This window comes from Ailuropoda melanoleuca, chromosome 13, assembly GCF_002007445.2.
Source record: "Ailuropoda melanoleuca isolate Jingjing chromosome 13, ASM200744v2, whole genome shotgun sequence".
Classification (NCBI taxonomy): Eukaryota; Metazoa; Chordata; class Mammalia; order Carnivora; family Ursidae; genus Ailuropoda; species Ailuropoda melanoleuca.
The window spans coordinates 12561040-12586835 of NC_048230.1; the positions used below are offsets into that span (position 1 = coordinate 12561040).

Here is a 25796-nt window from a genome sequence, read left to right on the forward strand (position 1 = left end):
TATATATAAATAACTTCTTATTATATAATAAAATCATATATATATATGTATTATATATATATATATATATAATAACATCCAACATCCAGTAGGTAAAATTCACAATATCTGAAATTTAATTTAAAAAAACCAGGCATGGGGGCGCCTGGGTGGCACAGCGGTTAAGCATCTGCCTTCACGCTCAGGGCGTGATCCCGGCGTTCTGGGATCGAGCCCCACATCAGGCTCCTCTGCCGTGAGCCTGCTTCTTCCTCTCCCACTAACCCTGCTTGTGTTCCCTCTCTCGCTGGCTGTCTCTATCTCTATCGAATAAATAAATAAAATCTTAAAAAAAAAAAAAAACCAGGCATGATTCTATTTATATAAAACTACAGAAATGAAAACTAATCTCTACTGACTGAAAAAAAAAAAGTCTAAGGATGCCTAGGGATGGGGGAATGGGGGGAAAAAAGATCCACTGGTCCATCTGGCACTTAGGATGGATCTTTTTTCAGGCATTATCTTATAATATCATGTACAGGCCATTCAGAAAATATTTGGTTCCCTGATTTTACAGATCTTATAAATGTTAACAAACTTCATTATATAATGTCAAAAAGTCACATTCTATAATATCACCACCACTATCATCAGGAAAGTCTATAAGTATCACAAAACTGCCAAGCTCATAGTGGCATATACAGTTTTTCAAAATTCTGATTTTCACTCAAATTTTATCAGGCTTACTTTATTTTCAAGAATTACCATAGTTCATCTGTCAGTCATTCTTTCAAGTAAAAATGATGCTCCATGAAAAAAAGTGTCTAGTTCAGCTAACAATCCAAACTATCCTTCAAGTGTGTTTCCTCAAGACAATCATCCTATTCCTGTACACAAAACATTCTGAGTACTACTCACTTCACACAGAAAGTTAAAAAAGCTTAAGGGCTGAGATTTAATAAAATTAGTAATTTTTGCTACTTCATCAAGGACATTCTTAAGAAAAACTGGCTTTTTTTAACTGTGCATTAATGATGGTGAAGAAAACAACTATTAAAACAGGTTGGTACCACTACCTTGATTGTGCTAAGGCACTGACAATTTTACCCATTGTTGCTTTTGCACCACCAATGCAAATGTCAATACAGTCATTAAAAAGGCAAATAATATCTTATTATTACTATGAAAATACTTTTGAGCTCACACACTGCCTGAGAAAAAAATGTCAGTAATCTCTAGAGCTCTCTGGACTACTCCTTGAAAACTATCTGCTCTAAGGACACAGAAAAGAATTGTAGGGAAGTAGGGTTCACAACATTAGAATGTACAAGAGGGAAAAAACCTTTCAGATTTCTTTCTAGTCCAATTATTTCAGTTTATAAATGAGGAAACCGGGGCTCAAAGAAAATAGCATTTCCCATCTCACATATTAGTAGCAGAGATGTGATAGCACTTAGAGGACTTCTGAATTGTTTTCTATTCTTTGCATTATACTATTCCTTTTTTTTTTCTTTTAAATGAGTTTAGCAAATTCCACATTTTCCTTCTTTAAACTGAACATGGCATAAATACATACATTTTGTGGAGAAAAGGAGTTTTTCTTTCCTAATGGAGAGTTGAGTTTTGTGGTCTTTCCTGGAGCAAATTTTGCATCCAAATGATGTACCTCCTTTTCAAAACAATGACGCTTCCTAATCTGTAAACACAGAACCAAAATGAAGTTTAATGTAAACAAAAGTCTGAGCAGGCCAGTTTTTCTCGAAAGTCAAAATACTTTTCGATATGTTTTCAGCATTTAAAAAAAGATGACTATTTCTATCCAGCAATAATCAAATAATTTTTAAAAATACAGATGAGCACCTTCTATATCTCAAATCGTCACCAAAACAGCTTTAATTAGTCCTGTGTCAAAACTATAGTATTGTAAAATGATCTTCCCATAAATAGTCTTACCATATGGACATCAAGTGTAGTATTATAGCAAAGTCCAATTACATATCTAATTGGAAAGTAAAAGTAAATAAAAATAAAACTTCATTCTAAATTGCAAAAACTCAGGGGCGGCTGGGGAGCTCAGTCAGGTGAGTGTCCAACTCTTGGTTTTGGCTCGGCTCGTGATCTTGGGGTCATGGAATAGAGCCCTGAGTGGGGCTCCAAGCTGGCCTGCTTGGGATCCTCTCTCTCCCTCGCTCTCTGCCCTTCCCCCACCCCAAACTCTTTCTCTCAAATAAAAAAATCTTTTAAAAATAAATAAATATATAAATTTTAAAAACTCAGAAAAATTTTAAATGTAAATATTCATGATTTCCTACATGACAGAATTATTTTATTATTATTATTACTATTATTTACTAGATATTTGATCATTGAAGTTGTATTTGACTAAATTTCTTCTATTAATATCACTAAGTTTTCTCTTCAAACCGTCTATGCTTTTTCCTACTTGTCAAAAACCTGTTTACTTAAATTATGAAAGGGGAAAAAGCATTTCTATTGATAATCCCATTCCTACCAAAAAAGAAATGAGAGTCAATTAAGTCAGAGAACAAATGTTATCTGTTGAGCCCTATCACACAACATCGAACTCTATGTACACATTTTGGAGAAGAAAATCGATACAGATTCACACTTCATTTGTAATCAGTACTTTTCCAAAATTAAACTAGTTCTAAAATCAAGGTTTAACTATGGAAGTTAATAAAGAGTATAAGTAGAATAGATAAACTACAGAAGAATGCAAACCCTTTTTGAGTATATTCAATTAGAAATATATAACTAACTACAAAGGACATGCTAATTAATTATAATAATCTCTTTATTTGTAACTAAGTCAAAGTCCCAGCCTACCTCCCTACCTTACTACCATGAACTCTATGACAAAACATTGTATTCATGTATGAAAAACACATTTCATATAAAATACTTAGTAATTCAGGTCTTTCAGTAATTTTTAGAAATAAATATTTTATCATGTATTAATATTAAAACTCAATAAATAAGAATAAACCTTGTCATTATACTAAAACTATCAATAACAAAAATATTCATGACATAAATATTCATATTTTGGCAAAAGAAAATGCCATCATTAGGTAAAAACAACAGAGGAGTTAAAAACTACAAAGTGTCTGTATTACCAATATATGCCTTAAGTAAATATTTTACCGACAAATTCCTCATATATAGAAAAGCACCATACAGTTTCATTTTAAACACGTTATTATGAATAATCTACTATATAACAAACTCCTTTGTAATGAATGACTATATAAAATGAAGTTACAATAATTTACCATTTAATTTATGTCCATGATACGACCCAAGTAAATTGTACAAGTGCCACTGAAAACTTGATTGATACTTGATTGATAATTGCGTGCAGCAATAACGGTATTATTTCACTGCCAATAAACTGTTTACCTGCTGTGTAGTTTCTAAGGGTCGAATTCTTTTCTTCTCTACTTGAAAATCATCATTTTCATCTCTTTTTATGGATGCCTGTTTCTTGGCAGATAGCTTTGCAGCCAGTGTAGTTTTTTCAGGAGAGTCTTATATAAGAAGTCATAAAAAATTAGCATAAAAAACTTAACACTAAGGAAATTTTTCTAGGAAAAATTAGAATCAAGATGTTAAGACTTCTCAAAATTTCATAACGTACTTTAAAACATGAAAAGCTCAACATGTTTAAAAGCATTTCTTTACCACTGAGCTTACTTTAAAAAGATATAACATTTTGAGAAATATGCTTTCAGTAGGAAAGTCTAATAGGTTTATGCTTTTGTAAATGACTCCCGATAACGTGGTTTAAAGAATATAACTGTAAGGGTCTCATAGGAAAAAGTCATTTATATAAAAATCTTACTTTACAATGTCTCAATGTTCCTTCCCCACTAAGCTTCTATATGTTCTTTAGGCTTTAAAATACAGTAGAATCAAGGTCCTATAATCTGTCCTTTAATCCCACTACCCAGAAGGTCATTAATGACCTCTTAATCACCAAATAGTAACCCGCCTAATAGATGTGAATACTAGATTTTTAAGAAGTCAAGTTAATATGCCCAATATCATATAGCTAGTAAGAGGCAGAGCATGGATATGACTGACTCCTGCTGTCTGACTCCAAAATCCATCAGCATAACTTCTAAGGATTCAGCAAAACATAACACTATCTTTTTGAAATACAACAAACACATTTCCTTTTTCCTTAATTTCTGTAACTGTTCCTATACATTGGTTTCTCCTTTTCCCTAAATGAGAGTGTTCTTAAAAGTACCTTCCTTCCTCTCAGCTCTTCTCTATACATTCCCTCCACACCTAGGGCTTGAATTCATTTAACAAGCATTTACTTTACGGAGTCCATACAATTCTAGATACAATGGAAAACAATGAAAAATAAACAGCCTCTGGCCTTAAAAGATTTACAGACTATTAGAGAAGAAAGCTCTAAAAGCAGGTACAATACTATTTTCAAAAACCAAGTTTCAGTCTGTAAAAACACAAGTAAATCTATGCCACACAGCACTGATTTCTAAGCTTTATCTGAAAGGACTCTATTTTTTTAAAGAAACATTGCTTAAAATTTCTAAAACAGAATAAAAGACCTAGAACTTTCCTGACTCATCCCCCCCCCAGGCCATATTTTTTTTATGATTCTTAGGAACATAGTTTAAATACCACTATATTGTAGGGGCACCTGGGTGACTCAAGTCAGTTGGGCGACTGACTCCTGATTTCTACTCAGGTCATGATCTCAGTGTCGTGGAATAAGCCCAGCATCAGGCTCTGTGTTGGGCATGGAGCCTGCTTAAGATTCTCTCTCTCAGGGGCGCCTGGGTGGCTCAGTTGGTTAAGCTTCTGTCTTCAGCTCAGGTCACGGTCCCAGGTCCTGGGATAGAGCCCCACATCCAGCTCCCTGCTCAGCGGGGAGTCTGCTTCTTCCTCTCTCTCTACCCCTCCCCCCACTCATGTGCGGTGCGCTCGCCCGCACACACTCTTTCTCAAATAAATCTTAAAAAAAAAAAAAGATTCTCTCTCTACCTCTGCACCTCACCCCACCACTCACACTCTCAAGTGCTCTAAATGAATAAATAAACAAACACCACTATATTCTAAAATCTTAATTGTCTTTTATACTTAGGTCTTTTTTTTTTTTTTTTTGACCTATACATTTCAACTTTATCAGTATCAGGCAGTGGGCTAAAAGCTTAATGTAGATCAGCTCCTTTGACCATCCCATGAAGTAACAATTATTATTTTACAGTTGGGGAAACTAGAAAGATGGAGTAAGTGCCCAAGGTAAACTATGGAATTGATTCCAAATCTGTTTCCAACATAACCCAATACCTTTAAGTAGTTTTTTTTTTTTTTAAGATTTTATTTTTAAGTAAGCTCTACACCAAACATAGCACCGGAACTCACAACCCAGAGATCAAGAACCGCATGCTCCACTCACTAACCCAGCCAGGTGCCCCTTTTGAACGCTCTTTTTTTTTTTTTTTTTAAAGTAAGCTCTATGTCCAACATGGGGCTTGAACTCGTGATCCTGAGATCAAGAGTTCCATACTCTACCCACTGAGCCAGATAGATGCCCCCAATATCTTGAAGTTTTGAAAAGTTATCAACTAACATAAGCTCATTATGAACATTTAAGTAAATTAAAAGTATATAAATAAAAAACAGTAAAATGCCATCCACTTCCCTTCCTCCCACCCACCCCCACTTGTTCATTTTTTTAAGATTTTATTTATTTTATTTATATTTATTTATTTATTTATTTATTTATTTATTTGACACAGTGAGAGACCACGAGAGGGAACACAAGCAGGGGGAGTGGGAGAGGGAGAAGCAGGCTCCCCACAGAGCAGGGAGCCCCATGCAGGGCTTGATCCCAGGAACTTGGGATCATGACCCGAGCCAAAGGCAGCCCAACGACTGAGCCACCCAGGCTCCCCCACCTGCTCATTTCTAATTCTTCCTCTCTGAAATAATCACTATTTATCTTTCAGCATGAATACTTCCGGATGGCTCTCTTTTTTTCCTTTTGTCATTTTTTTTCATTATAATAAGTATACTCTTTATATTTCCCTCATTCCCCACTCATTTCTCCTCTGGTGACCATCAGTTTGTTCTCTATAGTTAAGAGTCTGTTTCTTGGTTTGTCTCTATTTTTTTTCCCCTGGCTCATCTGTTTCATTTCTTAAATTCCATACGAGTGAAATCATATGGTATTTGTCTTTCTTTGACTGGCCTAACATTATACTCTCCAGTTCTATGCTGTTGGAAATGACAACATTTCATTCTTTTTATGACTGAATATTCCGTTGTGTGTGTGTGTGTGTATATATAGATATATCTATATCTATATCTATAGATATATATATCACATCTTCCTTATCCATGCATCTATCAATGAATACTTGGGCTGCTGTTGTAGTTTGGCTACTCAGTTAATGCTGCAATAAACATAACAGTGTATGTATCCCTTTGAATTAGTGTTTTTGTATTTTGGGGGGTAAATACCCAGTAGTGCAATTCCTAGATTGTAGGGCAGTTCTATTTTTTTCTTCCTTTGTTTTTAAAGATTTTATTTATTTATTTGACAGAGAGAAAGAGAGCACAAGCCGAGGGGGGGAAGGGGCAGAGGGGGAGGGGCAGAGGGAAAGGGACAAGCAGACCCCACTGAGCAGGGAGCCCAATGCGGGGCTGGATCTCAGGACCCTGAGATCATGAACGGAGCTGAAGTCAGACACCTAACTGACTGAGTTACCCAGATGCCCCAGGGTAGTTCTAGGTTTAATTTTCTGAGGAACCTCCATACTGTTTTCTACAGTGGCTACACCAATTTGCACTCCCACCAACAGCGCAAGAGGCTTCCTTTATCTCCACATCCTTGCCAACACCTGCTTTCTTGAGTTATGATTAAATGTTATGTTGAGTTATGATAAATTAATGATCCCATTTACAACTGCACCATTCTAACATACAAGGTGATATCTCATTGTGGTTTTGATTTGCATTTCCTTGATGATGAGGGATGTGGGTCATCTGTATGTCTTCTTTGGAGAAATGTCTGCTCATGTCTTCTGTCCATTTTTTAATTGGATTATTTCTTTTTTGGTTATTGAGTTGTATCAGTTCTTTACACATTCTGAATACTAACCCTTTTCAGATATTTCATTTGCAAATATCTTTTCTCATTCAGTAGGTTGCCTTTTAGTTTTGTTGGTTGCTTTCTTCACTGCACAGAAGCTTTTTATTTTGATGTAGTCCCAGTAATTTGTTTTTGCTTTTATTTCCCTTGCCTTAGGAGACATATCTAGAAAAAATGTTACTACGGCCAATGTCAGAGATTACTGCCTGCATTCTCTTCAAGGATTTTTATTGTTTCAGGTCTTACATTTAGGTCTTTGATCCATTTTGAGCTTATTTTTGTATATGGTGAAAGAAAGTGGTCCAGTTTCATTCTTTTGCATGTGGCTGTCCAGTTTTCCTAACAGCATTTGTTGAAGAGACACTTTTTCCATTGTATACTCATTCCTTCTTAGTCAAAAACTAATTGACCATGTAATTGTGGGTTTGTTTCCAGATTTTCTGTTCTATTCCATTGACCTGTGTGTCTATATTTTGCCAGTACCACACTATTTTAATTACTACTGCTCTGTAGTATAACTTCAACTGTGGAATTGTGGTACCTCTAGTTTTTTCTTTTTCAAGATTGCTTTGGCTATTGAAGCAAAACAATCAAAGTCATATGTCACACCAATAAGAGAAAGGATAAAAGCCATATGATCATTTCAACAGGTGCAAAAAAAAAAAGCACTTGACAAAGTACAATATCCATTCGTGATAAAAACTGCAATGCAGGTCTAACGGAACATATCTCAACATAATAAAGGCCTTATATGAAAAACCCACAGCCAACTGACAGCTTTTTCCCTAAGGTCAGGAACAAGACAAGGATATCCACTCTCATCACTTTAATCAACATAGTACTGGAAAGCCTAGCCACAGCAATTAGATAGCCTAAAGAATAAAAGGCATCCAAATTGGTAAGGAAGAAGTAAAATTTCCCTATTTGCAGATGACATAATAATATATATAGAAAACCCTAAAAACTCCACCAAAAAACTACTACAGCTGATAAATGAATTCAGTAAATTTGCAGGATGCAAAATCAACATGCAGAAATCTGTCGCATTCTTATACACTTATAATGAAGCAGCAGAAAGAGAAATTAATAATCCCATTTACAACTGCACCAAAAACAATAAAATACCTAGGAATAAACTTAACCAAAGAGGTGAAAGACCTGTACTCTGAAAACTATAAAACACTGATGAAAGAAATTCAAGAGGACTCAAAGAAATGGAAAGACATTCCATGCTCATGGGCTGGAAGAACAAATATTGTTAAAACGCCAAAACTACCAAAAGCAATCTACAGATTTAATGCAATCCCTATCAAAATACCAACAGCATATTTCACAGAACTAGTACAAACAATCCTAAAATTTGTTTGGAACCACAAAAGGCCTTTCACACCTAAATCTTTAATCTGCCTGGAATGAATTTTTGTGTGTGGCATAAAGTAGGACTCCAATTTAAATTTTTTCATATGGATATCTAAGTACTACTATAAAAAAGTCCCTCCTTAGTCCTCTGCTCTGTAAACATACTTTTTTTTTTTTTTTTAAAGTAGTCTCCATACCCAGAGTGCAGCCCAATGCTGGGCTTAAACTCACAACCCTGAGATCAAGACCTAAGCTGAGATCAAGAGTCAGACACTTAATCAAACTGAGCCACCCCAGCACCCCCTAGATGCACTTCTATAAATAATCACGTTTCTGGATACATGTGGAACTGAATCTGGGTTCTCTATTGTTTTCCACTGGTCTAACGCTGTGCTAATACTAAACTGTTTTAATTACTATAGCTTTATATATAAAAAATCAGGATATCTCATAGATCAAGTCCTCTCACCTTGACCTGGTTCTTGAAGAATGTTCTTAGTCCTTTCCATTTCCATAATATTTTAGAAAATACATGTAATTTTGAGCTCTGCAATTTTTGTCAAACTGGTAAAATACCCACAAAATGCATCTAGATTTCTCAACTGGGGCACTTTTAACTCCCCAAGTCCCACCCCGGGGGACATTGGGCATAGACATTTCTGGTTGTCACAAAAGGCAGGAATACTATCAGCATCTAGTGGGTTGAGGCCTAGGAGATGCTGCTAAACATCCCACAATGCATAGGACAGTCCCCATAACAAAGAATTACCCCATTCAAAATATAATAGTGCCATTATTGAGATTTCAGCCCCAAATAAATCAAGGGGCAAATTTGTATGGGCCCATTAAAGGGTAGGAGATATCCACCCAAAACAAAAATTTAGTTTTAGAAAAACTGAATTGCCATGTGCCAAATAAGATTAACCCCAATTCATTTTTTTAAAAATTACATTATATGCATATAAAAACGGCTAATCCTCTTCTTCTTTATAGCAGGGGAGTTTGCAGGAAGTTTATCAAAGTCTTTAAAATATAAAGTTATAAAGAAACAAGATCTAGAATATATTTTTAAAACAAGATCTAGAATATATTTTTAAAAATACCTCCTAGAAATCAGTCAGAAAACAACCCAATAGAAAAATGGGCAAACAACTTAAATAATAGGCAATTCACTAAAGGGGATATTCAAATGACCAATAAACATATAAAAAGATGCTCAACCTCATCAGTCACCAGAGAAATACCAATTAAAACTCAGGAGAACACCACAGATGCACCGGAACAGCTAAAATTTTAAACAACTGGAAATATTAAGTGTTAATAAATTAAAAATTAAGTGTTAAGTTGAACAATGTAACTTCCAAATACTGCTAGATGTAGGGCAACAGGGCAAATAAATTGGCTCAAGCACTTTGGAAAATCTTAGCAATATATTTTATAGCTGAACATATGCACACACTATGACCAGCAATTCCATCTCTAGGTATATAGTTAATAAAAAATATCCATATGCACTAGAATGAACAAGAATGTTCATAATAGCATTAATAACCAAAAATTAAAACCACTCAAATGTCTAACAGCTGTAGAACAGATTAATAAACTATAGAAATAATATACAAAAACTAGTACTATATGCAAAAACACCAATGAATCTCAGAAATACAATGTTAAGCAAAAGCAGAGAGGCAGTACAGTGTTCAGAGTACACATATAATTCCGTATCTATAAAGAGGTAAAAACCATCAATGGTGATGGAAGGGAGAATAGCAATTAGGGAGGGCCACTGTGGTGTTGGTTATGTCCTATGCTTTTTATCTCGGTGGTAGTCACACGACTGTTTACTTTGTGAAAATTCATCAAGCTTATACACTTACAGTCCACACAACTTTCTGTATTTAGGTTATATCAGATTAAAGAACTCACTTAAAAATACAGAGCATCAGAATACAATCCTGATCCCATCAGATTCTTCAAGAGACTATTCTAAACAACTTTAACTCACAGTCACATTAAAACTTTGCAGGTTGCTATACGCAAAATAAATGAACTTGGATCTATACCTCACACGATCTATAAAATTAACTTGAAATAGATCTCAAACTAAAAGTAAAAGCTAAAACCATATTTGATAAAAAAAATTTGTACTCAAAATATATAAAGAACTCTCAAAACTTAGCAATAAGAAAAAAACAAAAAAGAAGCAGATTTGAGCAGACATTTCATCAAAGATACAGATGGCTAATAAGCACATGAAAAAATGCTCAACTGTCATAAGTGATTAGGGAAATGCATATTAAAACCACAATGAGATACCACTACATACCTATTAGAATGGTAAAAAAAGACTGACCTACAAAGTACTGACAAGGATGTAAAGAAATGGGAACTCCCAACCACTGCTGGTGGGAATGTAAAATGGTAAAACCACTTTGGGAAACAGTTTGGAAGTTTCTTAAAAAGTTAAATATAAGTGATCTAGTCATTTCTAGTATTTACCCTAAAAAAATGAAAGCACATGTCCGAAACAAAGATTACACAGAGATATTCACAGTAGCTTTATATGTAATAGCTTAAAACTAGAAACAACTCAAATATACATCAGTAGGTGACTGGATAAACAATTTGTAGTATATCCATACAATAGAATATTACTCAAAAATAAAAAGGAACAAACTTGATATATGCAACAACATGGATAAATTTCAAAAGAATTATGTTAAGTGAAAGAAGCTAGACAAATAAGTGTACAAACTATAACTCCATTTAAATAAACTCTAAAAAAAATGCAAACTAACCTACAACGACAGAAAGCAAATCAGTGGTTGGAAAGAGTGAGTCATGGAGGCTTGGGTAGGAGGTATAACAAAAGGGCATGAAAAAACATTTGAAAGTGACGGACATGTTCACTATCTTGATGCTTTAATGGAGGTACACCTATGTCAAAACTCATCAAAGTGTACCATTTATATATATAGTTATATCAAGTATATTTCAATAAGGTTGTTCTAAAAAAAATACAGAGTATAGGGGGCACCTAGGTGGCTCAGTTGGTTAAGCGTCTGCCTTTGACTCAGGTCATGATCCCAGGGTCCTGGGACTGCGCCCCGCCCTTGGGGACCCTGGTTGGTGGGGAGCCTGCTTTTCCCCCTTCCTCTGCCGCTCCCCCTGCTTGTGTTCTCTCTCTCAAATAAATGAATAAAATCTTAAAAAAACAAAACAAAACAAAACAGGTTGTATATAAACATAAACCAGAAGTCCTGTAATTATCTCGAAGTCAATTCTGTTCATTCATATAACAAATACTTATCTAGCACCTACCATACGCCAGGCACTCTGCTAGGTACTAAAAATACAATGATAAGCAAAATTATATGATCCCTGACCTCATGGAGTATATAGTCTGCTATGGGAAGCAGAACTTGATATGATGCACACAGACATATGGATAATACAAACTGACAAGTGCTACGAAGGAGACGTACACAGTGAGAGGACAGAATATAATAGCGAAATCAAATCTAGTCTGACAGAAAGGTCAGTATGGCTCCTTCAAGGAAATGACATTTAAGCTGAGGCCTAAAGCAAATGTAGGATAGCAAATGGAAGATGGGACTTTCCTCAGAAGAAACACTAACACAAGCAAAGGTGCTGAGGCAGGCAAAAGCATGATCCCCCTAAGGAATGGAAAGAAAGCCAAAAGGGCTAAGGGTCAAAACAGTATAGACAACACTACTGGTCACCTCTCCAGCATGTATTCAACCCCCTCTTCCTCATTCCTAGCAGAATCATACTTTAGTTCAAGCAGCTACCCTCCTCCACAAATGGGTCATGTGTTTTAGAGGAAGAGAACTCCATCCTTCCTTTTAGAAGTGGATACTATTCAGGGGCACCTGGGTGGCTCAGATGGTTAAGTGTCTGACTCTTGATTTCGGTCATGATCTCAGGGTCGTGAGATGGAGAGCCACGTGTTGCTCTGTGCTCATCAGGAGTCTGCTTGAGATTCTCTCCCTCTCCCTCTGCTCCTTCCTCTGTCTCTCTCAAATAAATAAATACAATCTTAAAAAAAAAAAAAGTGGATCCTTTTTAGACTTAAGTCAATCATGGCAACCTCTTTTCTTCCTGTCAGTGATTAAAGGATGGCACGAGTAAAAGTAGGAAAAGAAGTTATTACATGCTCTTACAAAGAGATGGCACTTCAGACTAAGGAGGTATCAATGAAGATAGAGGTTTGCATGGAGAAATGAGGAAGAACAAAGTGTATAGTGTGTCTCCTAGGTTTTTGGCTCAGGTAAATAATGGTTAATCCTTTCCATATACTCAAAGCCAAAGAAATATTTTTAAAAATTAATAATCTTGTGATATTCTTAGTATACTTCTCTTAAATAAATCTAGTAAGAACTGTTTAAGGATCATATTTAAAACATAACTGATTCTCTACTCAGCCATAAAAAAGGATTAAATCTTGGCATTTGTGACAACATGGATGCACCTAGAGGGTATTATGCTAAGTTAAGTAAGTCAGAGAAAAACAAATACCACATGATTTCACTTATGTGGGGAATCTAAAAAACAAATGAATAAATAAAAAGCAGAAACAGACCCATAAATACAGAGAACAAACTGATGGCTGCCAAAGAGAAATGGAAGATACATGCTTCCAGTTACAGAATGAATAAGTCACAGGAATAAAAAGTACAGCACAGGGAATATAGTCAACGGCACTGTAATAGCATAAGGTGATGACAGATGGTAGACACACTTGTGGTGAGCACAGAATAACACCTAGACTTGTTGAATCACTATGTTGTACCCCTGAAACTAATGTATATATTATAGTGTGTCAACTATACTTCAATTAACAAAAAAACTAATGTATGTAAAAACAACAACAACAACAACAACAAAGCCTCATATAAGATATACTGGCCTCAGAAGTTCAGGCATACTCATAAGGATCAAGAATGAGGCTATTTAAATTTTGTCTTACAAATCAGTGTGTGTTTAAAAATTACAACGCATAATTTTTTTAAAAGATTTTATTTATTTATTTGAGAGAGAGAGGGAGGAGCAGAGGGAGAGGAAAGAGAGAATCCCAAGCAGTCTCACCATCTACCGCAGAGCCAGACCAGAGGCTCACTCTCACAACCCCGAAATCACCACCTGAAGGGAAACCAAGAGTTGGATGCCCAACCAACGGAGCCACTCAGGCACCCCAAAAATTCTAACATATAATTAACAATACTGCCTACAAATCAGACCAATTTCTAAATATCGTTTACTGTGCACTGCCTTTTTCAAAAAATGATTTAAACTAGCAAAATGTCTGAATAAATTAAAAGTCAAGCCAAGAATAAAAAAGTCCAAGGATATCTGACTATCCTATGTGTTATCTAAAAATAATTCCAGAGAAATTAGATGAAGATACATTGTCAATTATGCTAAACAAATTTATCTTAGCTAAGTCTCACAACAGCAATAATTAAGGCTACTACAGATACTAACAGAGCCAGGCAAAATATAAACTACCTTGACAAGTTGATGAAGTGTCATTTCTTTCAGAAGGTGGTGTACTTGGGCTGTTGAAATGATGTGAAGTTCCTTGGTTCAAGTCAGTGTTTGCAAAATTCTTTGAATGGCATGCACAACAACATGATGACGGTACTTCAGCTTTTTTACTTAAGCTTTCATCTACTGGCTTCCCTAAAAAAGTGAAAGAACCCAAGTTGTAATACTTCTCATTTAAAAAATATTAATCTTGGGGCGCCTGGGTGGCACAGCGGTTAAGCGTCTGCCTTCGGCTCAGGGCGTGATCCCAGCGTTCTGGGATCGAGCCCCACGTCAGGCTCCTCTGCTGTGAGCCTGCTTCTTCCTCTCCCACTCCCCCTGCTTGTGTTCCCTCTCTCGCTGGCTGTCTCTATCTCTGTCGAATGAATAAATAAAATCTTTAAAAAAANAAAAAAAAAAAAAAAAAAAAAAAAAAAAAAAAAAAAAAAAAAAAAAAAAAAAAAAAAATATTAATCTTCCTCTGCAACTAGGGTGAGCAATCACCCAATCTGCCCAAGATTGGGAGGTTTCCTAAGATACAAGATTTTCAGTGCTAAAACTGGAAAAGTACCTGGCAGATCTGGGCAAGTTGGTCACCCTATCTCCAGCATCAATTACAACAAGAGAAAAACACTTACACCAGAAACACAGAGACGTTATCATTAATTTACATAATTTGTAAAAATCTAATAATAGTCAAAGATTAATAATGTTAACCACTCAGGTATTCACTATGAGATTTATTAAAATGTCAAGCAGGGAAGATTAAAATAAAGACCTAAAGTATATTCTTAATTACTACTATTTCCCTAAAGAAACAAATCTCAATACTTTAAATAATGTAAATACATAAGGGTTAAATCATTCCTACTTCATACATCTGTTTAAAAGAGAAACATGTTTCATGATGTATCAATTATGATACATGTATCAAAGTATATTTTAAGGTCAATATTTAAATAAAACAGGTAATTTTTAATACTAAATAGAATACATAATTGTAATAGAGGTCTACATTGTGTGCCCACAAGAATACTACACCTGATCTTAGCCAAAAGGTCAAGAAGCGATTGCCTACATATATAAATACACAATTCATGGATATTAAAAAAAGGTGAATAGTTAATTTTCTATGAACAGTATTGACATTATTTTCCCATCTGTACTACATAAATACTACTAATTCTATTTTTCAGTCTCCCATTAAAATTTTAAGTTATTAACAGATTATCTTTTTACCCAAAGAGTAACATCATTAACAATCGAAATGAACAAGTTATAAAATATTTACTTTTTATTTTTTAATAGTCTTATTAGTAGCACATTTCCTTTTAAAAAACATATATATATGTGTGTATATATATATATATATATATACATATACACATAAAAATACATATACACATTCTTACATACACTCGTGGTTAACTTTAAATTCTCCTAATACTTTAGGTCAAATCCATCTAATTATGTAACTAAAACATATTCAATACTGTATTTCAGATTTATTATGTATATTAGCAAGTCTTTCATAAAAGTAAATGTTACGAGGCCTTTCTTAGCAAATAAAGTAAAAGTAATAGAAAATAACATGCATTTATGAAAACGAGATTACAATAAACTTTTGCTTATTTGGCATCTAAACAAGCAGAAAAATCAATTAGAATGTTTTCTTTATATATTCTATGGTCTAATGTTATAAAGAAGGGACAAATAAGCAAATATATTAAAGGATTTACTCAAAGCAATTATTTCTGTATGTTATAGCATCATGACAGGCCCATCTCTTGCATCTTTTACATACAAATTATCATAATCATTTTCATAATGATAACTAAGCATTCCAAGATTTTTATGTAGACTCTAAATCATCAAATAAAGAATTATAGTATGTTCAGAACTGTTTTAGAGTTAACAACATGTTTTGCTCTGTTGAAACTCTTTTGGAATATATATAGCTTGGGGCAACTGGGTGGCTCAGTTGGTTAAGCATTTGCCTTCAGCTCAGGTCATGATCTCAGGGTCCTGAAATCAAGCCCCACATCAGGCTCCCTGCTCAAGGGGGGAGCCTGCTTCTCCCTCTCCCTCTGCCGCTCCCCCTACTTGTACTCTCTCTTGCTCACTCGCTCTCTCTCAAATAAGTAAAATCTTAAAAAAAAAAAAAAAAAGGAATATATACAACTTATAAAAAAAAAATCTTAAAAGAGAATCTGTACCTAAATTAGCTAGCTAGAACATGGTCGAGTCATCCTGGATAAAAAGTACTTTATTAAAACACTTTTTTCTGCTCCCACTAAGGAACCTGAAGGTATCAACCAACTACTTACCACTAAGAGACTGTTGCCAAGCTAAAGCAGAACAAAGTAAGGCTAAGCTCTTCCCACTTCCTGTAGGGCTCTCCAACAAACAATGTTGCTTACTATTTAATCCTCTGACAATCTATGGACACAAAAACAATAAAAAAATAAATAAACAATTTACTTCATTAGGGTATCTCTCCATCATAAGTACAAATACAGTAAGAATGAGAAGTAAGGTTGCACTTCCTGGAGCACAGCAATAGCAGAAGGGAGAACCAGTATTTAGTTAAACTAGACTTTATTCCTTTATACCTCTCCCTAAAATTATGGCCTTAAAAGCATATTGAGCAAAAAAGAAATGAAAAAAAAAAGCAATTTGTGCCTTAATCATTTCTGTAAAACTAGAATATAGTACATGGATATCTTTGATGAAAACTTAATGGAGGATACTGTTCCTGGGAGTATAAACTGTTACAACCACTCTGTAAGGAATTAACAATTCCTTGTAAAGTTGAAGATACCCAACTCCACCAAGTCCAGTCCTATGTAGATACTCCACAAACTTTTCCCACATGAACACAAGGAAACCTGTATAAGAAAGTTCATAACAGCATTGTTCATAATTGCTAAAGAATGTAAACAACTTAAAAGTCTATCAAAAGAAAATGGACAAAAAATCCTGGCAAATCCATATAATGGAATACTATACAGCAAGTAAAATGGATTAACAATCAAGAGGCCCACATCTTAAAACTGTCAAGCAAAAAAAAAAAAAGTCAACTTCTGTGGGTAGGTATAGTATCATATTATTATGCAACATTTAAAATATGTGTAGTAAATACTCTACTGCTCACAAACAAGGTATAAAGTAAATATGGTAAAATATTCGGATTTAACAAAGTTGGAAAGTTGGCTTACTTAAGTTTGTATATTAATTTTCTATATGACAACTATCTTCAAAAAATTATGGTGAGAAATATACTGTTCTGTGTAATATATAGCAAATATTTTGGAGAAAGCACTAATTCTGCAAAGTAAATAGAAGTTCCAACTGAGATGGGAACATTTTTCAGAATGTTCTTCTTTTGTCTCCATTATAACAATGCACATATATACTCTAGCTGTGATCAGTATTATTTTTCCAAAGTTTAAATATTCTTCAATGAACCCGGCAAAAATTTTCAATCCATTTACTATCTGAAAAAATGAACGTAGTCTCATGATTATAAGCACCTGTATCTTAATAAAAACTTAAAATAAGTATTGAAAAATACTTACAGAATTCATCATAGCAAGCTGTGATGGGTAAGCTTTATAAGGAAAGGTAATCTTCACCCCACCAATTGTATATTCAGACCAAAGTGAAGACATCATGCTTCGCTATTTACTTCACATTCCTAACTGCAACAGAAATGAAAATCAATATTGAAACAATAACATTCAAAGAAAACCAGATAACCAACACTAGGACAGATGTCTGGAAATAAAAACTGTAATAAATGTTTAAACAAAACAAACGGGGAAGTAAAAGAATTTCCTAGTCTTATAAATCACAGTGGTTGACAGCATGTCTTGGAATCTCACAAATGTGGATTTGTATCCCTGCTGTGCCAAAGCTGTGGACTAGGAGTTAGAAGGTACAAGCTCTAGACCAGGTTCTGAAAACAACCCAGATATGTTACCTTGATCATGTCTGTTCACTTCTCTAGACTAAGATCCTTATCTGTAGTAACCCCTAATTTAAAAACAGTTATGAGAGAGACAATGCCTTGGCACTTAGTAGGTGCCCAATAATTCTTATTTAAAGGTCAGTGGGGTACAATGGAAAGAGGAGTTTTGGACTAAAGCAAACCTAAATTTGAATTCCTCTGTGTGAATCACTTAACCTCTCAGAGCTAATTTCTTCATCTGTGAAATGGAGATAATACTACCCACCTGATAGAGTTTTCACAAAAATTAGCCAGGCACTGAGTTAAGAATTAAATAAGATAATGTCTGTACATGATGTGTACATAAGGCGCCCTATGGCATCTGGATGGCTCAGTCCTTAAGCTTCTCACTTCGTTTCAGGTCCAGATCTCAGAGTCCTGGGATCAAGCCCAGCCGGGAGTCTGCTTGTCCCTCTGCCTCTCCCCCCACTAGTGCTCACTCTCTAATAAATAAAATATTTAAAAAACAATAAAGTAGAGGGGCACCTGGGTGGCTCAGTCAGTTAAGCGTCTGCCTTCAGCTCAGGTCATGATCTCAGGGCCCCTGGATAGAGTCCCATATCCGGCTCCTTGCTCTGTCCAGAGCCTGCTTCTCTTTCTGCCTGCTGCTCCCCTTGCTTGTGCTTTTATCTCTCTCAAATAAATGAAAAAAATCTTTAAAAATAATAATAAAATAGAATAAAAAATAACATAAAGTACAGAAATGTGCAAACTCCAGTACCTAAAACAAAAGTGATCTACTTTAATCCCCCCCCTCAAAACCACCTTTTCTTAACCTAAGATACATAGGTATAATGCAGAAACTGTTCTCTCTTGATATTGCATGCAGAAGTTTCTGTGCATGGCTGCATTTTTCTGAAAAGAGAGTCCATAGATTTCTCATTCCCAAAAATACATCCTAAAGAAATAACAAAAAGGGGGGGGATGATATACATTGGTATCATTTTGCAACAGTGAAAAAAATAGTAAACTCAACCTGGCGATGGAGGGATGGTTGAAATAGCAATGCAATAGATTAGAAAGCCAGTAATAACCTTAACCATAGCCTATGTGTTCCAAAAGAACCACTATTCTAAGGTATTTTCCCGTTCTAATATTTTGTGATTCTGTGAAGCTCTGAGAATGAGATTTGGTGGAATCCAACCCTTTAATCTGAACCAACAACTCAACGCTGGCCTAGTTACTCGGAAATAACCTGGGTGGACATCAATTCATCCCCCACCCCAGTTGTGGCAACAGGCATCTCAAAATGGGGCAGCTTCCCCCATTTGATGGAATAAAGCAAACAAAAACAAAAACACATCACAATTATCAGCCACCCGCCGTCGCCCCCTGCCGCCAAGAGTTAGCGCGAGGGCCCCGGCTATACTAACAGGCCTCCGCTCCCTGGTGGGGTGGACAGGCTCCCTTCTCCCCAGGTTTTCGTCCCTCACTCTTCCCTCCTCTTTCAGCCCGTGGAGATCCCAGAGGCCCTGGTGATCCAGTCAACACCGACGGGCCCAGGAGGAGTTTGGGCGAAAGCAGAAAGCAGTCTTCCGGCAGGCTTCGCGCTCTCCCCCGCACTGGAGACAGACTTGCCTGTCCTGAGGAAAACTGAAACACCGCAGACTCGGCTCCGATTCACGGGAGAAATGGAAACAGATATCCGCAAGCAAATACAGTGGAGCGCTGGCAAAGAGGGTCACACGCCTCTCTCTCTTCCTCAGCGGGCTGCTATTACCCGGCCTGGTCGCAGGCTCGGGGATGCTTCAGCTTTCCGCGCCTGTTCTCATCAGTCCCCTCAACAACACTCTCTCAGACGAATTCCCGCCTCCCACCCCCTCGACTCCCGGCATCCAATCGCAGGACGAGCTCAGACAACCAATCACCTGCCAAGACCAGAAACCAAGCAACCAGTCCTGGCGCAAGGTTAGGGGGCGAGAACTTTGGCACCCAATGGAAGCCTTCGTAATAAGAATGGACCCAAGGTACTTGGCGGCACCGGAAGGGTAACCTCAGAGGAGGGAACGCCTCGCCCAAATCTTAGGGGTTTAAAGGCGAAAAAGTTTTCTCCGTTTGACTTTTTGAAACCGGTGATTTAACCCGTGCATAGATTTCTTGGAAACTCTAAGTCTCTAGTCTTACAATCTGTAGACCAACAGAGAGGAAACACCTTTAAGCCTTGCCGAGTTCTCCGAGCATTCATCAGTGCCACTCAATTCAAATTCGAACTTACAAGTAGCCGGGCTACCGAAAAGACTGAGGCGGGAATTGCCAGATTGAGCCAAATCAGGCGAAATGGATCGATGACAACCGGCTACACGACCTCATAATTTTCAAGGCTCTCCCAGATACCAGATTGAACCAAACGCTCGCGAGGTCTTCCAGCACCTGATAACTTCTACCTCTATTAAGGCACATCCACCTGTCCCTCCCGAGACCAGTTTATTCTTGTCAAACAAGTACACTTCAGTTTCCTCAAAAAACAGGTTAACCATGATCTCTCTGAATTGTTATTTTTAAAGAGTTATGAATAGCCTAAACTTGGCTAAAATACTAGTGTCCAAAAAAGCAATACCTGAGACATTTTCTCAAAATCGAGAAACTGGTTTGGGAGAGAAGGTTGCAGCAGGAGGGGAGCTGATTTGTTTGCCTCATTTTCACTTTTACTACATTGTCCCCAAATGACAAAACTCAGTCACGAAAACAAATTCTGCCCTTTACTCATTTCAGATTCAGAAATTTATCCTAAATAAGTAATCTAAAAGAAAGAAAAGGTAATAATACCTCAGCTTATAACAGTGCCTATTATAATACTGAAAAAAAAAAAACACTTCACAGTATAGTAATAGGGAGATGGTTATATCAATTCAATCACCATGAAGCCAATAAAATAATTATAAACATAAATTACTATAAACCATAATTATAAAAATTAAACAACTTGCAACAATTTCATATAAAATGAAAAAAGCAGACTCCAACTGGATACTATGAATTACATTATGTGAAAATATGTGTGAATAAGCAAAGATGAAGGGAAAGTACTAAAAATGTAACTTATTGTTAAGACAGTGGAAGGGTAATTTATAAAAATAAGTCCTCAAAAATGCCTTCAAGTTGTTATTTTGCATTTACAAAGTTTTAAAATATCTAATCTTTTAAGTAACTTCTCCAGGGTAACTATTCTGATTTTCCTCTCCTAAATTCCTAAGGCTCTCAACTGACTCTAATCTTGTATTGCCATTTGATGTATGTGGCATAACAGAAAGGGACACACACAGACTCTGGAGTCAGACAGTCCTGGATACCAGTCCCTTGAAATGTCCCTTTCAAGTTAGTAGCAGTGAAATGAAACACAAAAAACTACAAGTTCATTTGATAAAGAATATGAATGTTTATAAACCAATATTCAAAATAGCTGCACACATCTGTTTCACTTGAATAAAAAAAATCACATTGTGACAAATCTTATAACCTTAACTTAAAATACATGAATATTAACATTTACTAATATATTTACACATTTTATTTACATCATCAACAAATCTGATGAAAAACAGCATGTTATTTAACACAGCAGGTTTTGACCAGTCTTTGAAAAGAGATCCAGGAATGTGCACTGCATTTAGTTAGAAAACATATTTCAACCTTTTCTGATTTGCTAGAGGTTACCTACTCACACAAAATAGTCCAAAGCCTCAGTTTAAAAACTAAACAAAACAAAACAGGAGCAGTTGTATTTAATCTTGAAAGACTTATAAAACTGCCTTGTTTAAAAATAAGAAAATTCTTATGGTATTTTTAAGTGGATGCTTTTACTTTTTGCATCAAAATTACTTAATTGAACACTAAGCATCTAATAAAAGTTATAAATATTCTATCATCTAGTATGCTGTGTACTTCATGATTTCAAACAGCTAGAAATTAGTTCTTATATAATACCCTTATGAGGTAGGGCCAGTAGTAATCCCATTTTACAAAGGAGGAAAATGACATGTGCCTATATGCTAGTGAAAAGACTGGAGTTAAGTTTTTTTTCTTAAAAACCACACTTCCTTATTAGCCTACCTAATTTCTTTTACAAGCGAGGAGGTCTGTTTCAGGCACGGAATTGAAGGGGTTGGGAGGAGTGTGTCATTCAGGTATATCTCAGAAAGCAAAGAGAAGTAACTTCTATGTCGGATACTTAATTAAGGAAAAAAAAATTAGGACTATGGTTTACCTGAATGCATCTACCTAATCAATGGAAGTTACTAACAGAGGACAGCAAAATCCTTCAGCAACATGGTACTTTACACTTTTTAATTTTTCCTGAGGTCCAAACACTGTATATATTTCCTTACTCAGAGATCTTCTAAAATTATGATGTGAATTATAATCCTGATGGCACACCAAGTGCTCTTCAATTTGGTGTGTTTCACTGCTCTGAACTTTAATTAGATACCAATGTATTACCCCCCACCCATGACCATTAGGTAAGTCAGTAAAACATTATAAAAATAAATCTTAAAAAAAAAACTAAATGAAATCTCCTTTCAGGTTCTTCTCTGCACAAAGATGTTTCTGTAAACACTTCTAAATTAGTATCTTAAAATTCCAAATTATTCAAGTATCTCTTTAAACATATGTCTCTATATTAGTAAAAATTGAAGCAAATATGTAAAATCTTAAAATTGTCATCTGTAATTCCATGGAAATCATTTACAAAAAGCTATTTGCCTTTTTTAAAGCCTTCTCAATACTATTTCTTGAGAAGCAAAATTCCATCTTGCATTATTATTACTTGCATTGCAAGTTTTAGCGACTTCTATTGGGTATTTCAACTCCTAATTTTTCCTGAATTCTCCCTTCCCTTTTTCTCCCTCTCATCATTGCATCATTGTCACACTGTTACTAGCTGACATTAAACACTAGGGCTACCCACAGACTCATCTTTATAAGAAATTAAAGGCATGGCACTGTTTCTTCATTGCAAAAACTAAATACAAAGCCAAATTCACTTTCTAGTAATGAGTTTCTTAAATGTGCTCCCAATAGAAAAAAAAAAAAAAAAAGCTCCGCTGCTACAGTATAAACATACCAGCAAATTAGATTCACAGAACTGCCAAATACAAGCAAGCATAATTCTTAAAGAGAGTTCTAAATTATACTCATGTTGAACTGAATCGTTTAATGATTCCAAGATGTTACTGTTCCCAGTTTAGAGTTGTTATAAGATGCAGATTCGTATTGAGTATATGCAGCAGACAGCTTCATTTTTTTTGTTTTACTTTTTTTTTTTAAATTCCACTAACACTCATGTTTATTATTTCAATTATTGTGCTTTCAATACAATGACAGAGCTGTACATCAGGATCCATACTTCCAGTGTCTCCAGATCCATTTTTGTAAGATGGATCTTTACAGATACCAGACCATCCACTCGGTTTCTCCTTTATTTGTTGAAGACCTAAAAACATAAGGAAAAAAAATAAATTGAGGCAAGGAATCTGGAAAGGAGTTTGGCCTTTATGTTTGAGATATTAAAACAACTTTAAAAATAACTTACTACTTACGTGTAATAATTGGATCAATGTCTCTTGTCTGAGTGGCAACATCAGAGGCACAGACTTGGCCTATTTGGATCAGCAAAGACATAATATCCTCATACAGTGGAGGAAATGCTCGACAGAAAGAGACCAAACTTGGCAGAGTTGGCATGAAAAAAGCATACCGCTTAGCCTGTGTTAAAACTGTTGGAAAGAAGTTAAACAATTTTTTACTTTACAGATATACATTCAACATACATGACCTATTAAATATACTAAGCATATGAGATTGCTAAGTTTTCTAAGATGTGTCTCATCCCTGCTTTCAGGGAGCTTACAATCTAATAGTCAGCCATCATCCAACATATAAATTATTATTCTCAAGTACTGTGAAAAGTGTATTTCATGTATTATTTAATTTAGTTCTCACAGTTTTATAAATGAGGAAAGTATTACTATGATACCTCTTTTATAGAGGAGAAAAACTCCTAAGTAAACCTTAGATTAAGAAACTTGTTCAAGGGGACGCCTGGGTGGCTCAGTTGGTTAAGCATCTGCCTTTGGCTCAGGTCATGATCCCAGGGTCCTGGGATCGAGCCCCACACTGGGCTCCCTGTTCAGCAGGGAGTCTGCTTCTCCCTCTCTGTCTCCCCACTCCCACCCATTCTCTCTTTCTCTCTCTCTTTCTCTCTGCGTCTCTCTCGAATAAACAAAATCTTAAAAAAAAAGAAACTTGTTCAAGGCTACACAGCCACTTAATAGTGGACTTGGGATTGAACTCAGGCAGTTAAAGCTCTTAACCACTAAAAATAATAACATGAGGTAATATAATGAAAACAAAAATGAACAAAGTATTATGGGGGCACTAAGAAAATATGAAATTAACTAAGCCATACTTTAAAAGACTGAATTATAGTTCATATCTTCTAAAGTTTCTTTTCATACCATTTTACTCTACAAACCGGATGGTGATTAAAACATTAGGGTATGCTTTAGAACTTAAGGAAACAATTAATATATTTACATTTACACATCATGATTACATTTTTCTGGAACTCTAAGCCTTTCTAATAAATTATAATTTGTCTTCTACTGACCTAATGACATTCAGAAACCATACCTGATTTTCATTCGTAAAATATGGAAAGTTTTTTTCCCTTACGATTATATTTATTTATTTATTTAGAGAGAGCACACGTGTGTGAGAGCAGGGGAAGGGGCAGAGGGGGAGAGAATCCGGAGCAGACTCTTCACTGAGCACAGAGCCCAACGGGGGGCTCAACTCCACGACCATGAGATCTTGACCTTCCTGGGCTGAAATCTAGAGTCGGATGCTCAACCAATTGAGCCACCCAAGTCCCCCTGAAAAGCTTCCTATATTTACTTAAATCTATATATAATTACTCACAAAATGAAAGATACAATTTGCCTACCTATTCATCTCCTCTACACTATAAATCACACTTGTAATAAAAAATTTTTCAAAAGAATAATTGAACAGATGGTGTAAATTAAACTATTAGTGACACAGAAACATCATATTACTAAACCTGTACTACTTTATGTTAGAAGTTTTTGTTATTGATGTTGGTTGGCTACACACCTGTTAGCAAAGTTCCCATGACATTCACAGCTAGGCGAGCCACACTGAGTGACTTTGGTAATGCATACTGGATACACAAATGAGAAAGCAACTGGATAGCAAATATCTGCAATACAAATTCAAAATGTTACATGTTTCTGAAGAATCTTTAAGTATTAAAATTTTAAAAATTTTTGATAACTAGCAAGACTGGAGGGAGATTAAAATTTTCCTAAACCTCCAAAATGTTCATTACCTGTTTTTCAAGTTCTGGCTGTGCAATAAGCTCAGGTATGAAATCCAGACAGATATGCATAGATGGAATACCTGCGACGGTCAGAGGTAAAAGTTCACATGGATAACCCTATCTCAACAAGAGAGGGGGGAACAGTTAGAAAGTAAAAAAAAAAAACAAAACACAAAACACACACACAACTATAAGTCAAATACAGATAAAAATACATGGGGAGATTTTTCTTCCTTTATGTAAAAGTTGCTCAGAAGGCTACAGTGCCCTGCGTGTGTCCTGGCGTTTCACCTTTCTAGTGCAACAGAATAAAGACAAATTATCTGAACCTATTAGTCTGAAATAAAATTTAAAGACTCTGGATTTGGGGCCATATTGCAAAGGACCATGATCATTTGTGTGATCTCCGACTT

General features: G+C 35.6%; 2 protein-coding genes across 11 annotated transcripts in view; both read right to left on the minus strand.

Moving 5' to 3' along the window:
• BRIP1 (BRCA1 interacting protein C-terminal helicase 1) overlaps positions 1-19833 on the minus strand; it is a 180727-nt gene extending 160894 nt beyond the window's left edge. For 2 of the 5 annotated variants that reach the window (XM_034640448.1, XM_034640446.1), the window contains exons 1-6: positions 19623-19833; positions 17614-17736; positions 16363-16474; positions 14018-14191; positions 3400-3527; positions 1556-1675 (exon numbers count right to left, since the gene is read on the minus strand). In XM_034640448.1, the coding sequence (XP_034496339.1) occupies positions 1556-1675; positions 3400-3527; positions 14018-14191; positions 16363-16474; positions 17614-17709 (630 nt within the window). In that variant the 5' untranslated portion in view covers positions 17710-17736; positions 19623-19833. Of the gene's footprint in view, positions 1-1555; positions 1676-3399; positions 3528-14017; positions 14192-16362; positions 16475-17613; positions 17737-18530; positions 18590-19622 lie in introns of those variants that run through there. The other 3 variants (XM_002924348.4, XM_034640447.1, XM_034640449.1) reach the window with 3 other exon arrangements.
• A 2699-nt stretch (positions 19834-22532) lies between these two features.
• Positions 22533-25796, minus strand: part of INTS2 (integrator complex subunit 2) — a 49253-nt gene continuing 45989 nt past the window's right edge. For all 6 annotated transcript variants that reach the window (XM_019804979.2, XM_019804978.2, XM_034640507.1 and 3 more), the window contains exons 22-25: positions 25393-25500; positions 25158-25263; positions 23582-23758; positions 22533-23475 (exon numbers count right to left, since the gene is read on the minus strand). In XM_019804979.2, coding sequence (XP_019660538.1) covers positions 23306-23475; positions 23582-23758; positions 25158-25263; positions 25393-25500 — 561 coding nt within the window. In that variant the 3' untranslated portion in view covers positions 22533-23305. The remainder of the gene's footprint in view (positions 23476-23581; positions 23759-25157; positions 25264-25392; positions 25501-25796) is intronic.